Below are 18,372 nucleotides of genomic sequence, written 5' to 3'. Positions count from 1 at the left end.
CCACCCTATGTCTCTTTAGGCTGGAATCTCTTTGTGGCCTGGGCTGTCTGTGCAGTGCCCAGTTTTCAGCCGTGACTTGTGGGTGCTACAGTTATAATAAATCCTACACATCAGACCACGTCCTGACAGCAGTTACACCCAGGCCACCCCACTGAAGTTACAGGTGATGCATTTGTTTATGTCACGGTCCCAGGGTGTCATCAGTCAGACACAGCTCTACTACAGGGAACAGCCCCGTCTGCACTAGAGGACTTTCTTCCCGTTCCCCTTGCAGAAGCCCAGGTAGGCCTTAGCAAATATTATATTGCACTGTCTCATTAACTCTTCCGAGACTCAGGTAAGTAGTGTCATGAACTGGGGCATGTGCAGTCACTGCTTTCTGCTGCTTAGAAGCTCTATTGCTCATCTGCGTGTCAGAAGCCTTACACTGCCTACGGCTGAGGGGGAGTCCCCTGCAGCTAACATAGAGGGAGGCCTGGGCTTTTGGAGCTCGAGGGTCTGGATTCTAGCCCTGCTGATGCCCTGAATGTCCAAGTGCCCTCAACATGCAGCATGGAGACTTAGGGCTGGTCTACACTGGGGGAGGGGGGGCAGTGTCGATGTAAGATACGCAACTTCAGCTACGGGAATCGCGTAGCTGAAGTTGACGTATCTTATTTCGACTCACCTCCTGTCCTCACGGCGCGGGATTGACGGCCGCGGCTCCCCCGTCGACTCCGCTACCGCCACTCGCCCTGGTGGAGTTCCGGAGTCGACGGGAGCGTGTTTGGGGGATTCATATATCACGTCTAGACACGCTATATCGATCCCCAATAGATCAATCGCTACCCGCCGATCCGGCGGGTAGTCTGGATGTACCCTAAGGCCCAGATCCACAGAGGTATTCAGGCTCCCAACTCCCATTACAATTCATAGGAGTTAGGAGCCTAAATACTTCTGTGGGTTGAAATTCATGGCAGTTAGGAGCCTAAACACCTTTGTGGATTCAAGTTCATGGGAGTTAGGAGCCTAAATACTTCTGTGGATTGAAATTCATGGCAGTTAGGAGCCTAAACACCTTTGTGGATTCAAGTTCATGGGAGTTAGGAGCCTAAATACTTCTGTGGGTTGAAATTCATGGCAGTTAGGAGCCTAAACACCTTTGTGGATTCAAGTTCATGGGAGTTAGGAGCCTAAATACTTCTGTGGATTGAAATTCATGGCAGTTAGGAGCCTAAACACCTTTGTGGATTCAAGTTCATGGGAGTTAGGAGCCTAAATACTTCTGTGGATTGAAATTCATGGCAGTTAGGAGCCTAAATACCTTTGTGGATTCAAGTTCATGGGAGTTAGGAGCCTAAATACTTCTGTGGGTTGAAATTCATGGGAGTTTGAAGCTAAAACACCTTTGAGGATCTGGGCCCCAGGGGCTATGGACCTGTTTATGGTATTGCCACAGCCCTATGGGCAAACAGAGGCACCCACCCCTTCAGCAGCTTAGCAAAGGGTCCCCCCCGCGTCTCTGCAGCGGAGAAGGGAAAACTCGGAGGAAAGAGAAAATCAGGAGGGAAAGAAAGTTGAAAGAAAGAAAAGAACTAGAGAAAGGGCGGGGGGGCAGCAAACAGCCCAGAGGAAAGATTCAGCCCCAAGCACATTCCTGGCCGGGCGCCCGCAGCCCGAGGTGGGGTGTTTGCTCCGCTCCACCCAACCAACCTGGCAAGTCTGGATCCGCCGTTAGCCGGGCGGAGCCTTCGCCCAACCAGGGCAGAGGGGCCGGGCCAGCCGGGCTGCCGAGGGCGGTGGCCGGGGCTGGGCGAGGCTCCGAGAGCGCCCCAGAGTCTGTTCCTCGCTCCGCTCCGCTTCTCTCCGCTGCAGCCATGGTGAGTGGGGGGCCCCCAGGGGTGGGGGGCTCGGCCCGGCCCCAGCACGGGGACCAGGCAGCAGGACTTGCTGGGAAAACAACGGCGGAGTTTTCCGCCCAGGCAGGGGGGAGCAGCCCCCGGCCGAGTTAGAAATTCTCCCTGGGAAGAGCTGGGGGGGGCTCGGGGGGGGCAGGCCCCAGGGGAGCTCGGGACAGAAGCGCCCCTGAACTTTTTAGCATGTTAGATGCACACAGGACTGGCAAGGGGGGGGGGGGACTGCTGAGCTCAGACCCCCCCCCCCCAAAGGCCTGGAAGGGGTGGAAGGGGAGAGGGGGTGGGGTGCTGAGCTCAGACACCCCCCCCAAAGGCCTGGAAGGGGTGAAAGGGGAGAGGGGGTGGGGTGCTGAGCTCAGACACCCCCCCCAAAAGGCCTGGAAGAGGTGAAAGGGGAGAGGGGGTGGGGTGCTGAGCTCAGACACCCCCCCCCCAAAAGGCCTGGAAGGGGAGAGGGGGTGGGGTGCTGAGCTCAGACACCCCCCCCAAGGCCTGGAAGGGGTGAAAGGGGAGAGGGGGTGGTGTGCTGAGCTCAGACCCCCTCCCCCCAAGGCCTGGAAGGGGTGGAGTGCTGAGCTCAGACCCCCCCCCCAAAGGCCTGGAAGGGGTGAAAGGGGAGAGGGTGGGGTGCTGAGCTCAGACCCCCCCAAAGGCCTGGAAGGGGTGAAAGGGGAGAGGGTGGGGTGCTGAGCTCAGACCCCCCCCCCAAAGGCCTGGAAGGGGTGAAAGGGGAGAGGGTGGGGGCAGGGGGGCTGGGACAATGTGTGGGGGTGCTGAGAGCCATGGAACCAAACTGCAAACTCTGTATGTGATGGAAACCACATCCAGCCAGAGGGTGCAGCACCTCTGGGTGGGGCCCCAGCTAACATGATGGATCAAGGCTCCAGACTTCTCTGGGCAGGCCCGTTGGGAGGAGGAGCGGATCCGTGGCTATGATCTCACTCTCTTCCCCTCCCGCCTGCCTCTCTCTGTCCCTCCCCAGACGCACCCCTCTACCCAGCTCTCTCTCTTCCCCTCCTCAGCTCTCCAGCCCACGCACAGCGTGTTTCAGCTGCTCCCGTCCCCACAGCACTGGGGGCCAGCCCCTGCCCTGCGGACCCAGCTCCCCATGGGCTCTGGGCAGAGCTGGCCCCACACAGGAGGATATTACGCAGCCGGGTCTGGGGTTAAGGAAGCAGGGGCGGAACTCGTTTCCTATCCCACACAACCAAAAAAGGCTAAATTCAGCAGCAGGGAGGACAGGGCCAGTGATTCCCCAGGGGAAACTATGGGTGAGGGGGCCAGTCACCCCCCTCCCCTTTCCTTGGTTCCTCCCACATAACTCAGGCACTGCTCAGCGCGTTCCTGTCCCTGAGTCACCCAGCTGCCTTTTCATCTTCCCGGCCTCTCGCCTCTGCTTGCTGGGGGGAGCAGCACCAACCCTGCACCAGAGAGACTGGAGGCAGAACTGCCCGAGAGGGGCTGGCAGTGACCGAGCCCTGGGCGAGGCCAGAAGGGGGCAGGCAGCGCCACTCCCTCCTTTGCCCCAGTACAGGAGCGGTGCTGGCGCAGCGCTGCCCCTTCCCGCAGAGGCAGCCTCCTGCGAGGGGGGCCAGCCCTGCTCTGGAGGGCCCCCAGCCAGGCCCAGGAGGGGAGGGCAGGCTGCACGGCCCATGCATTCCCTAGAGGCAGGAGGCGTCGTCTCCTCAGAGCCCCCGTTTGCCCACCCATAACCGAAGTCCGACTGGAACTGGTGCCTTAGAGGAAAGAGGCCCCAGCTGCTCTTCTCTGAGCCTCCGGCCCTGGGGCTGGATTGGAAGTGAACCCCCTAAATCCCATTCCCCGTGCCCTCCTGAGCCAGCCATTCCTCCCTGAGCTAGGGCTGGATTAGAACCAGCGCCCCCTCGCTGGGAAAGGCCCCATTCCTCAGCCCAGGCCTCTGCTCTGGGGCCAGGCTAGAATCAGCATCTCTTACAGAGGAAAGACTGCACATGCCTTTCGCTGAGCTCCCGAACCTGCCGACCTGCCGTCCTGCCCGCTGGCCTGGGACGAGGGAGGAAGCAGTGCCCCCTTGAGGGGAGAGGCCCCATCACCCACTCACCATCCTTCCCCCTTAAGCCAGCCAGTCCTGCCTTTCACCCTCCTACTGTCCGTCTCACAGGTATTCTCTGTCCCCATTGTTGGGAGCAGGGAGGAGATCGCTGCAGGATCCCGCCCTATTCCCATTTCTCTCTTCCCTCAGAATTTCTCCCATGACAAACAACGGGGGGGAATGCATTTTTCTCTCCCCCACCCTCCCCGTGATTGGTAGCCGAAGCCAATTGATATTAACGAGGGCGGTGAAAAAACCAGACACTGTCTCTTCTGAAGAATCTCTCTTGCACAACCTCAGTGCAGACACACCCAGCTCCTCCTGCCTTGCAAGGCAACATGGCAGTTCCCAACTGGCAGCTGCATCGCAACTGTGGTCTCTCTTGCAACATCCATGTCCAAGGGAGCAGGAAGGGCCTAGGAACCGAACGCCGGGGAAGGGATTGCACCAGACGGCCTGGGGAAATAAGAACGCTGTAGCCAATAGGGCCTGAGCAGCAGCCCTTAATCCTAACCTCAGACCCCGCACTCCCTCGGGGCCCAGGGACTAGACGCCAGGAGTCCAGATTGCCACTCCCCTGTTCTTACCCCTAGACCATAGTCCCTGCCCAGAGCTTGGGAAAGAAGCCAGGAGTCCTGACTCCCAGGCTCCTGCTTTAACTACTAGACCACACTACCGGAAGTGGGATCAGAACTTGGGCATCCTGGCTCTGTCCTTGACTAACCCCTGGACTCCCCTCCCATTTCAGTGCTCCCCCTAAAGGCGGCATTCAAAGCAAGCGCCAGAGGCAGGAGGGGTTTGTGCGGGGTGGGGGTGACTCGCTGGGAGTGTGCGTGTGGGTCTCATCAGTGATGCGTTTTCGTCGCTGCAGTCGAAGTTCCCCACGTCCCCGACGGAAACGGAGCGCTGCATCGAGTCCCTGCTGGCCGTCTTCCAGCGCTACGCCGGGCGCGAAGGCGACAACTGCACGCTCTCCAAGAAGGAGTTCCTCAGTTTCATGAACGCCGAGCTGGCTTCCTTCACAAAGGTGAGCTGCACCCTCCTGTGGGACACCCAGCCCGGGGGGGTGGGTGGGTGGGAGGGATTCCAGCTACTGCCACTGTTACAACCCAGCAGCTCTGCTGAGTCGCTGGCGGGGACACGAGTGGGCGGGAAAAGGGGTTCTTGCCTGTGGACGTGGCTTGGAAACCAACTGTCCTTTGGTGCCTTCCCCAAGTGCAGCTTCCTTTCCCCCATTACAGCACGTCTCCAGCTGTCACTCGCCCAGGTAGAGCCCACGGGGTGGGGGTGGAGGAAAGAGCCATGGCCTTTGGAACTCTCTGCCACCAGATCAGGATACAAAATGCATCTGTCTAGGTTCGGACTCCCTCTGGCAATTAACCTCCCTGGTACTGACCTGTGCAGGGGACCGTCATCGCTGGCTGTAGGGGGTTGGGGAGTCCGCCCCCTCTATTTTGTTGTAGGATCTCGATCCACAATTCAATGAAGGGTGCCTAGATATGACAATATGGGTCTCCTCGTAACTGCAAGCAGGGATACTGGTAAAAACCCTCTTTGGCCTTCCGCAGAACCAGAAGGACCCAGGAGTCCTGGACCGGATGATGAAGAAGCTCGACTTGAATTGTGACGGGCAGCTGGACTTCCAGGAGTTCCTGAACCTAATTGGGGGCATCGCGCAGGCTTGCCATGTTGCACTGTGCGTGCAGGCTCCCCCCAGCCACCACCCGACCAAGAAACTGTGACCCCACCCAACCCACACCTACAGCCCAGCAAACATTCCCGATGCACCCTGTGCAAGACCAACGGTCAGCTGCAGACCTGCCCCCAGCATGTGTGTGTGTGTGGAGGGGCTCTCCTTGCTTTTGTATCAGTAAAAGAATGGTATAAAAATTCCTACTCAGTAGTTTTTTTTAGATCTCAAAAAGTTGGGGGGGGAGGTGGGGAAAGGGGGCATGGTAAGGGACCAGCATAGCTCCAGTAGTTTGAGCACCAAACTGGGAGCCAGAACTCCTGAGTCTTTTCCCTGCTGTGCCACTGCTCTTTGGGACGGGACGTCTCCCCTCTCTACCTCAGTTTCCCTACCTGTAAAGCAGGGGGATAATGCTAATTATCCACTTTTTGTCAAGTGCTGTGAGCTCTATAAATGAATGAGCACCATAAAAATCCAAATTCTGAGAATTATTTTATGGATTTTATGATCACTGCGTGGGACTTCTTTAAACAAAGGAATGGGCAGGTCTGGGGGGAGGGCTGTCACGGACTCACAGACCATGTCCACTCTTGGCCCCGTGTGGGGTGCCCCTTTCAGTGAGACAGCCCTTCTCGGGGGTCCACTCTCTTCCGGGGTCAGGCCCCTCCACCTCCTGGAGCTGCACCCCTCTGAGCCTTAGCACATCTGTCTCTCACCTTGGGCCCCCTCAGGGAGTCCACTCGCTCTGGACCCCTGGGGCCTCCACCCCCGAAGGGGTTGATGCAACCCTGTTCTCTAGACCAGACTGACTCTCAGCCAGCATAAAACAGGAGGATTTATTGAGAGTTGAACACAGCACAGGAAACTCTCTGGGCCTCAGGTCTGGCCTCCCTCAGCCCAGCACATCCCAGTCTCTCTGCCTCCAGGTGGGCTCTGCCTGCTCCCCCTCTCCAGCCCAGAGCCCCCCTGCTTTTCAGCTGGGCATCTGAGATCCCTGGCCTCAGGACCCGCCTCTGGCCATTGTCTTCTCTCCAGGTAAACAGGGTCGTAAACTGGGGCCTCCTCTCCTCGCTTCTGTCCTCTAGCTGGAACCAGCTGGGTAGGTCACAAGGGCAAATATGTAATGTTAAAGGGTAAGATAGATCAGTGCAAAACACAGCAGCTACAGGGTCAGGAAACTAACATTAGGGTTGCAAAGGAGTTGGGGACATAACTTGCCTACTCATAAGGGATAGTTGCTAAACTCTTGAGATTGGATCAGCGAAGCGCCCCCTGGTGGTGCTGTAAATCAGATCAGCAACACTGAAATTCGGGCTGTCTCCAGGCCTGAGCTGGGAGAACTTAACAAAGGAGGGACCCTAAAAGGGGAGAAAAGCTGAAAAGGTGAGGGTGAGGGTCTGAACAATACGGGGCCTTCTCAGGCGAGGGAAAGGCCTGTGATTAGAGAAAGAGGGGAGAAAGTCCCACAGCAGCATGGAGATCCCCCCTCCCCCTACCGCTGCTAGCCGTAGCTGTAAAGTCACAAACTCGGGGCCAGGTGGCCTCGAGCACATGGAAATGTGCTAGGGCATCAACTGGGATTGTCCTGGGTGAGACTCTCCCCCCACTGCTAGAAATGTTCCAGGCTTGAGCGACATTAGCAATCTTACACTTCCTGTTCAAACGGTCCTGAACAGAGGTTACAACAGCTCAGAATCTGGAAACTCAACCCGCTCCACACCTGTGTACGGGCCCATTTCGCAGCTTGGTTTTGGGAACAAGGCCACGCTGACGTCAGATATTCTGAGGCCAGAGGAGATCACTGTGATGGCCGAAGTGTGACCACAGGCCAGAGAACTTCCCCCCAAAATAATGCCGAGGACAGATCTTTTAGTAAAACATCCAACCCTGATTTAAAAATCAGTAATAGTGACTCCGCCACCACCCTTGGTAAATTGTTCCACTGGTTAATTACTCACACTTAATAATTTACGCCTTATTTCCAGTCTGAATTTGTCTAGCTTCCACTTCCAGCCATTGGCTCATGTTAGACCTTTCTCTCTAGACCGAAGAGCCCGTCTATTAAACAGTTGCTCCCCCTGAGGGTACTTCTAGATTGTGATCATGTCACTCCTTCACCTTCTCTTTGTTAAACTAAGTAGATAGACTCAAGGAGCTCAATCACTATAACTAGTGCACACAGATTTAGAGCAGGTGGGGGAGGATATGCCATACAGGGCTTTGCCCATCCTCTCTCAAGGCCACCAGTGGCTGGGGTAGGGAGCAGCGGCTGTCTCTGAAGAGATGCAAGTATGGTTAGCAGTCACATTAGATTATCCTAACACTCCCTTTATGGCCTTAAAGGGAGTTATTCCAAAATAGCTATTCCTGATACGTTCTGGAACAAGAGCACCCACACCTGGAGTTCATCAGGAATAATCTGCTTTGAATTCACCCTCTCTTAGTCTGGATTAATTTTCATGTGTAGACACACCCAAAATCTATATTAAAAACAAAATGGGAAAGGCACCATTCTGACCATGGGAGCGCCTGCACAGCACAGAGGGTCAAGCCCAGAACTTCTGGCAGACCTAGAACCTCCAGTTTTCCATGCCTCATTCCCCACACATTAAATAAACCCAACTCAGCCCTTCACAGATGCTTTCCCCTCTTGACCCTCAAGCTTCAAGGCCGTCACTGAGCCGTATTCCCTACCCCGTCCCTCCAGGTCATTAGACCCTGTTCAGGGCAAACACCAGAAGCAACTAGGCCTGGGGAAGGGGCCATTTCTTATGGGAAAATCTTCCGTATTTCCCAGTGAATCAGGAGTTCTGCTCTCTCTAAAGCAAAACCTCAACGCTTTATGAGCGTGACTGTCCCTTTAAAGCCCACGGACGCAGCACGCTGTAGTAAAGAGAAGTGCAGCCCCACCTGCTTACATCACTCCACAAAGGAAGCTGGAACAACCAGCCCATTGTAGGCTCTGTCAGAACAGCTGAACCAGTGAAAGGGGGGGGGCCGCTCGGTTCATTCACTTTATTAACATGAAAAGGAGACAACGTTGGGAAAAGCTGCTAAGGACAAAAATCAACCAAAGCGCTGGGATTCCAAGCCACTTCCGCGCTCCTGTCCGGGAACGAACCCAAAGCCTGTGAGCCTCCTTGGATCAGGACTCGACTGCCCGTAGGACAAACTCTCGCTTCTCCCCAGGGCCATGCTGAACTTGAACCAGGCTGCTCCCCAAGCCAAGCTGGGTTCTCAGAGCCCTGGTTCTGCATCCGTGTCCAGGAGGGATGGGATCTGTGACTGGAGAGGAGAGGTGGGGTGTGTGTGTGTGTGTCCATATGGTGCGTCTGTCTCTGGTCACAACAAAGGCTCTTGGGCAGAGGGAACGTTCTCTTCTGATGAGGGCGATGCTGCCTTCAGTTAACAGGGGGTGAATGTCACATGGACTGCACCTCATGACAGGATCCCATGTTATTACTTGTTGCGCTCAGGGGAGGGGGCGGGAGTCTCACCAGGGCTTGCCAACCATGGCATGGGAGGGAAGAGCAGATCTCACAGACTGCACACTTCACAGCAACGGTGCAAAGGATCCCGGGGCAGCGGTTCAATTAAGAGCTGGAACGAAGGAAAGGAGAAGCAGAAGCAAGATGACGGTTTCAGGGTCGCAGGACTGAAGGTCTAGCCAGAGGGAAGTGGGAAGTTCCCATCTCCCCAGCCTGGGGCAGGGCCTTAGCGGAACTGGAGTGGGCTGATTCGCAGCCCAATGACGTCTTTGCCGATCTCTGTCACCTGGAGAATAAAAGGGAGGCGGTTAATGGTTGGGGTTCCCGGCCCAGATAGCTTCTACCAGGACACACTGCAGGGACTGACTGTGCTGGGACGGACGGAGACAGCTCGAGAACCTCATCTCAACCACATGCAGCTGTGCCACCCAGTCCCCTCCTAGAGCCCACAATCCTAGTCCACACGGCATCAACGGGACCAGGATCCAGCCCTATGTGCATTACAGAGAACTGCCGGCACAGTTCTCCTGGCCTGCCCCCGGACGTAAAATGAAGAACTGAGCAGGAGGCTCCGTCTAGAGCGACCCGCAGGGCTCGAGAAAGGCCCGACCCAGTTGTGCTTTGATTTGTAGGACGTGCTGCTGCCGCTGCTATTCTGAAAGGTGTCGCAACGAAAAGAAAGATGATAGCTGAGGCAGGTGCATGCACACCCTGGGCTGCTCAAGTCACTCCCCAGAGACAAACGGGCGCTCTCCCGCCCGCAGCTCCAGGCACTTGTGGTCACATGCTCCTATGGCGGCCCTAGACCAAGCTCAGCCCATCCTGTGTCTGTCCCTGATCTGAAGGAGCCCCGACTGCGAGTGGCAGGGACACACTGCAGGGCTTTGCCTCCTAATCAGGGGACACACACACTCATCTCAGGGTAACCCATGCGGCCTGTTAGCGAGGGGATTTCACTGCAGCACCAGCCACCCTGCACAGTCCTCATCCCCAAGGAGCTGTCAGTGCTTCCCTAACTTCCCCACACTGCACAACTCCAACGTAGGGGGGGGGGGCAGCATGGAGTACAAGGGGGATGGCATGTTTGGGACAGACCCCAGGACAAACACCAGCTCTCCAAGTGCCAGGCAGTCATTACAACCCTTGCGGAGCAAACCGGAGCTGGGTGATAAAGGTCTCCCCAAGCCCCCACTCAGCTCAGATCCACCCGGCCTGGGAAGGATGAAGGGCTGAGTTGAACCTGCTAGGATAAGAACCTGGGGTTCCAGGGATTCTTGATATTTCAACCCCGAGGCCTGAACCACTGATGTTCCCTCCTGCTTAGGAGGGCATGTCTACACTATGCGCTGGATCGGCGGGTAGTGATCAATCTATCGGGGATCAATTTAATCGCGTCTACACTAGATGCGATTAAATCAATCCCCGATCACTCTGCAGTCGACTCCAGAACTCCACCGCGGCGAGAGGCGGAAGCGGAGTCGACAGGGGAGTGGCAGCGGTCGACTCGCCAACGTCCTCATGGCCAGGTAAATCCACCTAAGATATGCAGACTTCAGCTACGCTATTTGCGTAGCGTATCTTAGGTCCACACCCCCCCGCAGTGTAGACCTAGCCTGAGTCACCCTCCTGCTGAGACTCCAGGGAAACATTTACAGAGAGCATTAGGCAGGGAGAATTCGTCAGGGGGAGTCAAGGACCAGAGGTGGGGGAGGAGGAGCTGCCACCACAAGCGGTGCCCTTACCGTGGTGACTCGGCAGATCTGTCCCCGGAACTCGGGGCAGTAGCAGGCGCCGCTGAGCGGGCACTTCTCCACCGGCTTGCCGCGGTAGATGGGCCGGTAGGAGGCGGCGCAGATGTCGAAGGGGTTGTGCATGTCGTAGTTGAGCTGGTAGGTGTCGGTGGGGTTCTTCTCGCAGGCGGACAGGATCTTGCGTGTCTAAGGAGGGAAGGGGAAGCATGAATGGAGAGGCAGCTGCGGAGCATATAGGGCAAGAGCTTTGGAATATGGAACGGCTCCAACCTGACCACAGCTCTCTGCTTTACACACCAGGAAACCCCACGCAGCCTTCAGGGCAGGGAAACATCCTTCCCTCCAGGCACAGCCTGCCTGCCTAAGACATACATCCACCGCCCCAGCTGAGACACTGCCCCAACCCCAAGCTCACTGCTTCCCACTGCATGGCCTCCTCTGCCCACCTTTGCCCTGCTCAGCCTGGTCCCCTGGGGAGTGAAGGGACCTGAGCACCCCAGTCCCCCCTCACTGTGCCCTGCACACTTACCTGCTGCGACACTTCGGGCTTGGGGCCCAGCTCCAGCAGCCGGCGAGCGAAGGTGGCGGCTGTCTTGAAGTTTTTGAGCTTAAAGAAGAGATTGAGGGCGGTGCGCAGCACAAGGATCATGTGGACGGGCTGCAGGTTGGAGTGGGTGAAGTAGGCTGCCATCTGCGTTGGGGGAAGCCGGGGAGAGAGAACACCATCACTAGGGGGCAGCGTTTGCCAATTACCTCGTGGAGCAAAGATAGAGTTGCATCTTGGGAGGAGACCCCGCCCTAGCACAATGCAGTCTGGCTGCTAGAGGGAGCAGGACAAACCCAGCGGGGTGGAGCTGCGGAGGGACAAGCCGGCCTCAGGCTGACAATCAGTGCTGTTGATGGTATGGGAGGCGGGTTAGTATAAGGCCTGCTTCACAGATAGGGAAACTGAGGCCCGGTGACTCGCCCCAGGCCACCCGGGGAATCCGCGAGAGGGACTGGGCATTGAATTGAGGATTCCTAGTCTCCTATCACCACTAGCCCATTCTCTCCCAGAGCCAGGGACAGAGCCTAGGAGTCCTGGCCATGATAACTGGAGTGCATACCTCACAGGTGCGTTTCTGCTGCTCCAGGGTCTCTTTGGGGAGCTTCTTCCTCTCAATCTCCATCGACAGCCCCACGATGTACTCTCGGCAGATGGCGATCAGCTGCTGGGCCTGTGACGAGGAGAAAGAGAGAGAGAGAGAGAGAGAGAGAGTCAGGCACCATTCGCCCGCGGCTCCTGAGAGGGAGGGGAATGGGAGCTGGGAAGAGAGGTGCCCCTCACCTCGGCGATCTCCTGCTTGTTATCCACCACCAGCAGCGGCACGCTCAGCAGGATGGCGCGGAACTTCTCCACCGCCTCCTCGAACTTGCCAGCCGTGGTGAGCTGGTAGCAGACTTGCAGGCGCTGGATCAGGTCGTTGAGCTTCAGGCCGACGACCGGGAGGGCATTCTTCAACCCGGCGTCCTTCCTGGAGGTGCGGGAAGGGGCGGGAGCTTCAGTGAGAAACTGGGAACCAGGAGGCCAGCTGGACCCCGGAGGGGATGTGGGGGGCAAGGTTACCCTGATGGGCCATCTGCACTACAATCAGTCAGTGACACATTGGCCTGGCTGAACTAGGTCCACACTGCAGCTCCTTGGCCATCACAGCTGTGTGGCAACCACAGAGGGGGTCGCCAAGCCTCCCCTGCTGCCTGACTGATGCATGCTGGGAAAATCTGGGTCACTATCCCATAATGCCTCAGCTACCCCTACAGAGGACGTACTTCCAAATGCTCAAAGCTCGGCCAGAAGAAACCAGCAGCAGGGGAGCGCTAACCCCACCTGCCTCACCCTGTTTAAGCTCTAACAAGGGGAGCCAGGTGACAAAGTCCTTCCCGTCATCAGAAAACTGCCCCGGGATGGAATTCTCCCTAGAACTTGTGCTATCAACAGAGGGGCTGGTCCCAGATCCACTCAAGAGCCATTAACACTGAGCCGTTTAAAAAACGATTCAACATTTGCTTGTTTACGTCAGGGGAAAGGGAAGGCGACACCAGGCAGGGACTGTTTTGTGTTTGAACATGACTTGCACATCGGGAGCTAACCTGCAGGTAACTATAACCACCATCCCTCCAACCAGCAGCATCCAGGGAAGAGTCAGGGGAAATGGCAGAGAGGCCGGATTCCGCCCCGTTGCTCACCAGTTACGATGTGGATATCCATACATGGCGGGGAGGCAGGGAAGTGCTTGGTAGGTGGTTCGGCCCCGGGCATAGGTTTGCAGGAACAGCTGCTTGTAGGGGCCAAAAGTAGTCACTCCCACCTGGTCGTGGAGGAGCTGAAGAGAAAGAAGGGAAGCACCACATTTATTGGCTGGTTACTGCTCCAACCCCGCCCACAGCCTAGACTGGGATCTCATCCTGCGCAGACATTAGCCCCCCAGCCTATTCGAACTTCTCCTTTGTACCTGGGGAACCTGAAGCACAGGGAGGAGAAGTGACTTGTCCAAGCAGACACAGTGAGTCTGTGACAGAGACTGAAAGAGAACCCAGGCACCCTGAGCTTTAGCGGAGAAACTCTCCAATTCCTTAGTGAGGTTAATCCAGTATTGCCAGGCAGCCACTGGAAGGCAGTGGGATGGAGCCCCCAGAGCACTGGGGAGGGATTTGGCCACATCTCCCCATTAACATCTCACCCCGAGAAGGGACCTCTAACTCTGTCCTTCAAACTGAACAGCATGGAGCATGAGACTGCATAATCTGCCTCTGCCCAACTACCCCTCGCTGGAAGAGGTCACAAACAGGAGGGGGAGAGGGGATCTCTGGGACTCTCCAGCGTAACTTACCCGCATGGCTGTCTCAAAGGAACCACCCAGGATGTGATCAACAGGCAGTTGGGAATTGTTACACCAGACCTAAGGGAGAGGAGGAAATACATTACAAGAGGGACTGCTGGGGGGGTCACGCCTGTCCAATGCTCACGTCCCATTCAACCCCAGCAGCAGGGCTCCAGCCACTTCTCCCAACAAGGCACCACCAGTTCCTGATGCTGATAATTAACCAGGGCAGGAAGGTGAGCAGGAGGGACCAGACCAGGAAAGGCAGGTACCCGAGGGAGAAGGTTTCAGAGCGAGGCACGGCGGGTTTGTCCCGTTACCTGAGCTGGGCTGGTGCCCTTGGTGGGTGGCACAAAGAATCCATCCTCGGCTCCTCCTGCCGGGCCAGCAGGGACATCCTAGGGGAGCAAACGGGGCACTGATTAGCTTGTCAATGCCGTGCTGGTGACTGGCACCGCACGGTGAAAGATCACCCCTGGGCCGCCCTGCCAATGTGCTTCAGCCTTAACCTCAAGAATCACTTCTAAATGGAGAGAGGGGAGATTAGCCTCCGTGGCCCATTCAATCTTTGGCCTCGGCTGAAACTGCCAAGAAGAGGACAGCTGGGGCACGGGCTAGTCTGACACCCCCCCATGCATTTCATAGGCCAAACAGCCATCAGGACACAATCACCAGAGCCCAGTGCCACCGAATCTTGGCTTTCACCTAAAACAGATGGATTTTGGGGGGGGGGGGGGGGGGGAAGAATGGAGAAAAGGGCAGGAGGAGGAGAAACAAGTGTGAACAAAGTGTGAAGCCATGTGGTGATGCTACACACAGCCTGATACAGTAACTCAAGAGTGTGAACAGTCCCATACATCACAATGAGGCATTGGGTTTCAGAGCCACTGACGACAATTTAACTGTTGACACTAACCCTTTCACTGCTGATCACTTCAGCAGAAACATCCCACCCAGATCATGTTCGTGTGGCCTCCGATTCTTCTCCTGGCTTTCCCGGCACCCATCCCTCTTTCTTAAGGGCCACTGCAACTCGGCTACTTAAGGCTCCCAATTCCTCCTGATTCCCCAGCTCCCTACCAGTTCAGGGGGAAGGTCCAAATCCTCTTCAACTTCCCATCCGCCTCCTTCCTCCTGTCCTTTACCAAGGGTTTCGTCTCCAAAGCCTTCCCCGGCATCCACAAAGCCATCTGCACGTTGCAACAGAACCCCAGTCAGAACTTTGCTGGACAGAAGAGAGACCCCCCCACACTCCCCGGCATTAAGGGCTGCTCATGTGTTCTCACCTTCATCCAGCTGCAACTCAGCATCCTCTCCCCAGCCTTCGGTGCCAACCGTGTCAATATCAATATCAGCAGCCAACGCCCCTCCTTTGCCTAGGGAAAGGGACAGGATCACTCATTCATCTCCCTTCAAGAGGGCCAGATACACCTCTACCCCGATAGAACGCTGGCCTCGGGAGCCAAAAAATCTTACCGCGTTATAGGTGAAACCGCGTTATATCGAACTTGCTTTGATCCGCCGGAGTGCGCAGCCCTGCCCCCCCCCCGGAACGCTGCTTTACCGCGTTATATCCGAATTCATGTTCTACCGGGTCACATTATATCGGGGTAGAGGTGTATTAGGAAGAACAGGCATTATGCTGGCCCATCACAGCCCAGCTCCTATTGTCACAGATCTGAGCCGCATTAAAGGCCAAAGACATTTGAAGCATAGGTGAATTGCATGCAGGGGATTTCCTGGGAATGGTTTAAATGTCATCTTTAACGGGGTACCAGCCTGCACCAGAAGCCGGTGAGAAGCTGGAGGTTTGACAGCTGGGCTGCTGGAGTCCCAAGAGGGAATTACAGCATGCCTAGCCCAGCACAATTAGAGTCGGTTCTGCTGTGATTAATTGGGCCTGCAAATTTACCCCGATGATGAGAGTGAAAATTCGTAAGATGTCACAATAACCTATCACAGCAAGTGTTGATGGGAAACGGTGCAATAGCCAGCCAAACTGACTGACTGAAGCAGGCCAAACTAAAAAGGCCTGGACTGTGTTGGGATCACGCCTGGTAAACAAGAACAGGGTGAGACCGGAAATCAATGACTCAAAATAGATGCGTTGGAAACGAGGTCTAAAGGGTGGACAAAATATGAAGGGACAGGCTATTCCACTACTGCTCCCTTTTGGGGTCCTGACAAAAAAAGACTCTGGGAGGAAAGCTGCTACCACAGTGCTGGCTGACTGACAGATGAGAGAAGGGGAAGGAGGGACCCGGACCTTCTCTGTGCTAATCCTGAGAGACGTCTTGACCAGACCAGGCCAGAGAGCGAGCCCGATGATGCTGCCACCCTCTAAATCCCAAAGACCACCTGGGATGGGAAACTTTCTCTTCCCCTCCACAAATACATCCTTTCCCTACCCTTCCCTACCTTATTTCTTCTCTTTCCCATCTCTCTCCTTTTTCCTTCTGTCTGATAAGAATCTGGCTTAGCCGGCCAAGACTGCATATTTTGCAGCACTGCTGTAAGCTTGTGCCCAGAGAAGCAGATAACAGCAACACCTAAACAGCCCCATGCGGATAGACATTTGCTAGATCTCAGAGTGACTAATAAGACCATGTGCTGTCTCTGTGTTTTTCCAGCAGTGAGGTTGCAAGTCCAAGTCAATACTAGAGACAGATGCTGCATTTTCTATCTTTGCTATTCTTTTCTCTCCCCTCGTGTGTGCGTTCTTGTCTTGTCTTTTAGGAACCAGAACCAGACTTTAACAGCAGCAACAATGACAACTCCAGCCCATCTCAACTAACTTCTCTTTTCCCCAAAAGGACAGTTATTACCACCTTTAACACCATCTCAGCGACTGTCAAATGGGGTTTCTTTCTAAAACCTCTCTCCAGCTAAGGGGAAAGGGAACAAGGAATGTTCAAATGAAAGCCTCACTTAATCCTGGTCATTTCCAAGGCTTTAACTCTTTTCCGAATCTTTAATACAAAGTTACAAGAATGTTTAATAACGTGCCTGCCATGGCACTACGCAGGCCGAGGTCTGTATAGCAAACCCCAGACCTTGTTTAACCCTGTTTAATATTGGACAGTGACTGTGTCCTGTTCACACCTTGGACTATTTGGGCCCATTCCATCTATAGGAATACAACCGTTCCCAAGTACGCAACGCTACCTTTGCTAGCAATTGTTCCTTCAAAGAATCCCTTGGAGACAGTGAGCAACGGCCAGTTAGTGTCCAGAGGCATGATGGCGGCAGGGGGCTGGAGCAGCTTTGCATTGGGGTCAATGTCTGGAATCTGAAAAGAGAGAGATCCAGAACTACAGACCATGGAAAGAAAACCCTCGGCTTAGCCTCCCCTCCATGTAATGCAAGGTGCTGGTCTCAGCCCTGGTTGGAGAGCGGGCTCCTTCCTTCAGGGTGGGTGTCAACTAAAGCCTCGACCTCATCAGCCCCAGTGCTAACTCCCACTGCGATCCTCTCCTCTTCCGGGTGGAGCCTGTGACCAGGCAGGAAGCAACAGCTGATCAACTAACCGTTTCCTTTTCTGGGTCAAACGTCTCCTTCAGACTCTCGGCTTCTTCATCCAAGCCATGGGTTGCAGCTGTGAGATAGGCCAGGGACTCTGAAAAGACACATAACACATAGGGCAGAGGGATACATCATCTGTAGGGCCCTGCGTAAATCATCAGTTTTTAAAATATTTTTTTAAAGAAATGTCATGACACTGTAAATGTAAAATATTGAATTTCACGGAGTTTGCACAGAATGAATTTTACAAGCAAGTTTAGTCAATTTCAAGGAAAACATCTTTAAAAGATGACGGTTTGGGGGCATAGTCACAGATTCTGTGCCCTCTGTGAAATCCTGAGTCACACAAGACACTCAAAATGTGTCAGATACTCCATATGCCATACACATGAACTGCTTGGAAGGACAGGGGACTTCCTATACCAGGTCTCTAGGCCTTGCTGAGATGAAAGTAAGATTGGCAGCATATACAGAGACCCATCAACTCCCACAGGCATCACAGGAGGAGGTTGTGGGGTCAAGGAAGAAGGATGGACTGTTTTCTAGTGGTCAAAGCAGGTGTTCAGGAGTCCCTGGACTATTGGTAGCTCTGTCACTAATTGTTGTGAGACTTTAGATAATGCACATCCCGTCTCTGTGCCTCAGTTTGTGTCTGAAAAGTGAGGGCCATAATGCTGGGCTGCCTCCAGGGGGCACTGTGAGGGTTAACATTTGGAAAGTGCTTTGAGGAACTTGGCTGAATAGCAGATGGGGAAAGTGTTGCGATCCAAGGATCCCAAACGAACAGCCATACAGTGGGGTCACACCCAGCCGCGATGCAGCAGCCAAACCTCTTCCTGGCCCCCCTTTAGCTGTGGTTCTGGACACTTAAGTGGGAGGCAAAGCAAAGATGCAGGAATTGACATTTACTGGATCTTTCCCGCTGTCCCCCAACCCACAGGGCAGCGGCATAAGATGCTGGCGCTGCGATACTCACTCTGTCCGCAGTTCTTCAGGATCCTCACCCTCTCTGCCACATCTCCGAGGTACAGGGCGTTCTGATAGTGGCCACTCATGTCTTTACGGATCTCAGCTAGACCAGAGGACGAGATCGA

At 55.2% G+C, this 18,372-nt stretch overlaps 2 protein-coding genes across 2 annotated transcripts in view; one reads left to right on the top strand and one right to left on the bottom strand.

The window, feature by feature from the left end:
* Positions 1 to 1,681: 1,681 nt before the first annotated feature.
* S100A11 (S100 calcium binding protein A11) lies at positions 1,682 to 5,859 on the top strand. The gene is made up of 3 exons (XM_005280630.5): positions 1,682 to 1,859; positions 4,838 to 4,993; positions 5,535 to 5,859. The coding sequence occupies exons 1-3, from the start codon at positions 1,857 to 1,859 to the stop codon at positions 5,706 to 5,708; spliced, it is 333 nt and encodes a 110-aa protein (XP_005280687.1). The 5' UTR covers positions 1,682 to 1,856; the 3' UTR covers positions 5,709 to 5,859.
* Positions 5,860 to 8,657: 2,798 nt separating this feature from the next.
* The window catches only part of COPA (COPI coat complex subunit alpha), a 33,926-nt gene continuing 24,211 nt past the window's right edge, over positions 8,658 to 18,372 (bottom strand). The window contains exons 21-33 of the mRNA XM_065574334.1: positions 18,255 to 18,350; positions 17,284 to 17,372; positions 16,922 to 17,045; positions 15,043 to 15,132; positions 14,837 to 14,946; positions 14,077 to 14,154; positions 13,766 to 13,834; positions 13,122 to 13,258; positions 12,223 to 12,409; positions 12,002 to 12,112; positions 11,425 to 11,586; positions 10,887 to 11,081; positions 8,658 to 9,430 (exon numbers count right to left, since the gene is read on the bottom strand). Of these exons, the coding sequence (XP_065430406.1) occupies positions 9,371 to 9,430; positions 10,887 to 11,081; positions 11,425 to 11,586; positions 12,002 to 12,112; positions 12,223 to 12,409; positions 13,122 to 13,258; positions 13,766 to 13,834; positions 14,077 to 14,154; positions 14,837 to 14,946; positions 15,043 to 15,132; positions 16,922 to 17,045; positions 17,284 to 17,372; positions 18,255 to 18,350 (1,508 nt within the window). The 3' untranslated portion in view covers positions 8,658 to 9,370. The remainder of the gene's footprint in view (positions 9,431 to 10,886; positions 11,082 to 11,424; positions 11,587 to 12,001; positions 12,113 to 12,222; positions 12,410 to 13,121; positions 13,259 to 13,765; positions 13,835 to 14,076; positions 14,155 to 14,836; positions 14,947 to 15,042; positions 15,133 to 16,921; positions 17,046 to 17,283; positions 17,373 to 18,254; positions 18,351 to 18,372) is intronic.

This window comes from Chrysemys picta, chromosome 20 (genome assembly GCF_011386835.1).
Source record: "Chrysemys picta bellii isolate R12L10 chromosome 20, ASM1138683v2, whole genome shotgun sequence".
NCBI lineage: Eukaryota > Metazoa > Chordata > Testudines > Emydidae > Chrysemys > Chrysemys picta.
Note: the sequence above shows the minus strand (reverse complement) of the source record. Positions and strands in the feature narration are given on the sequence as shown.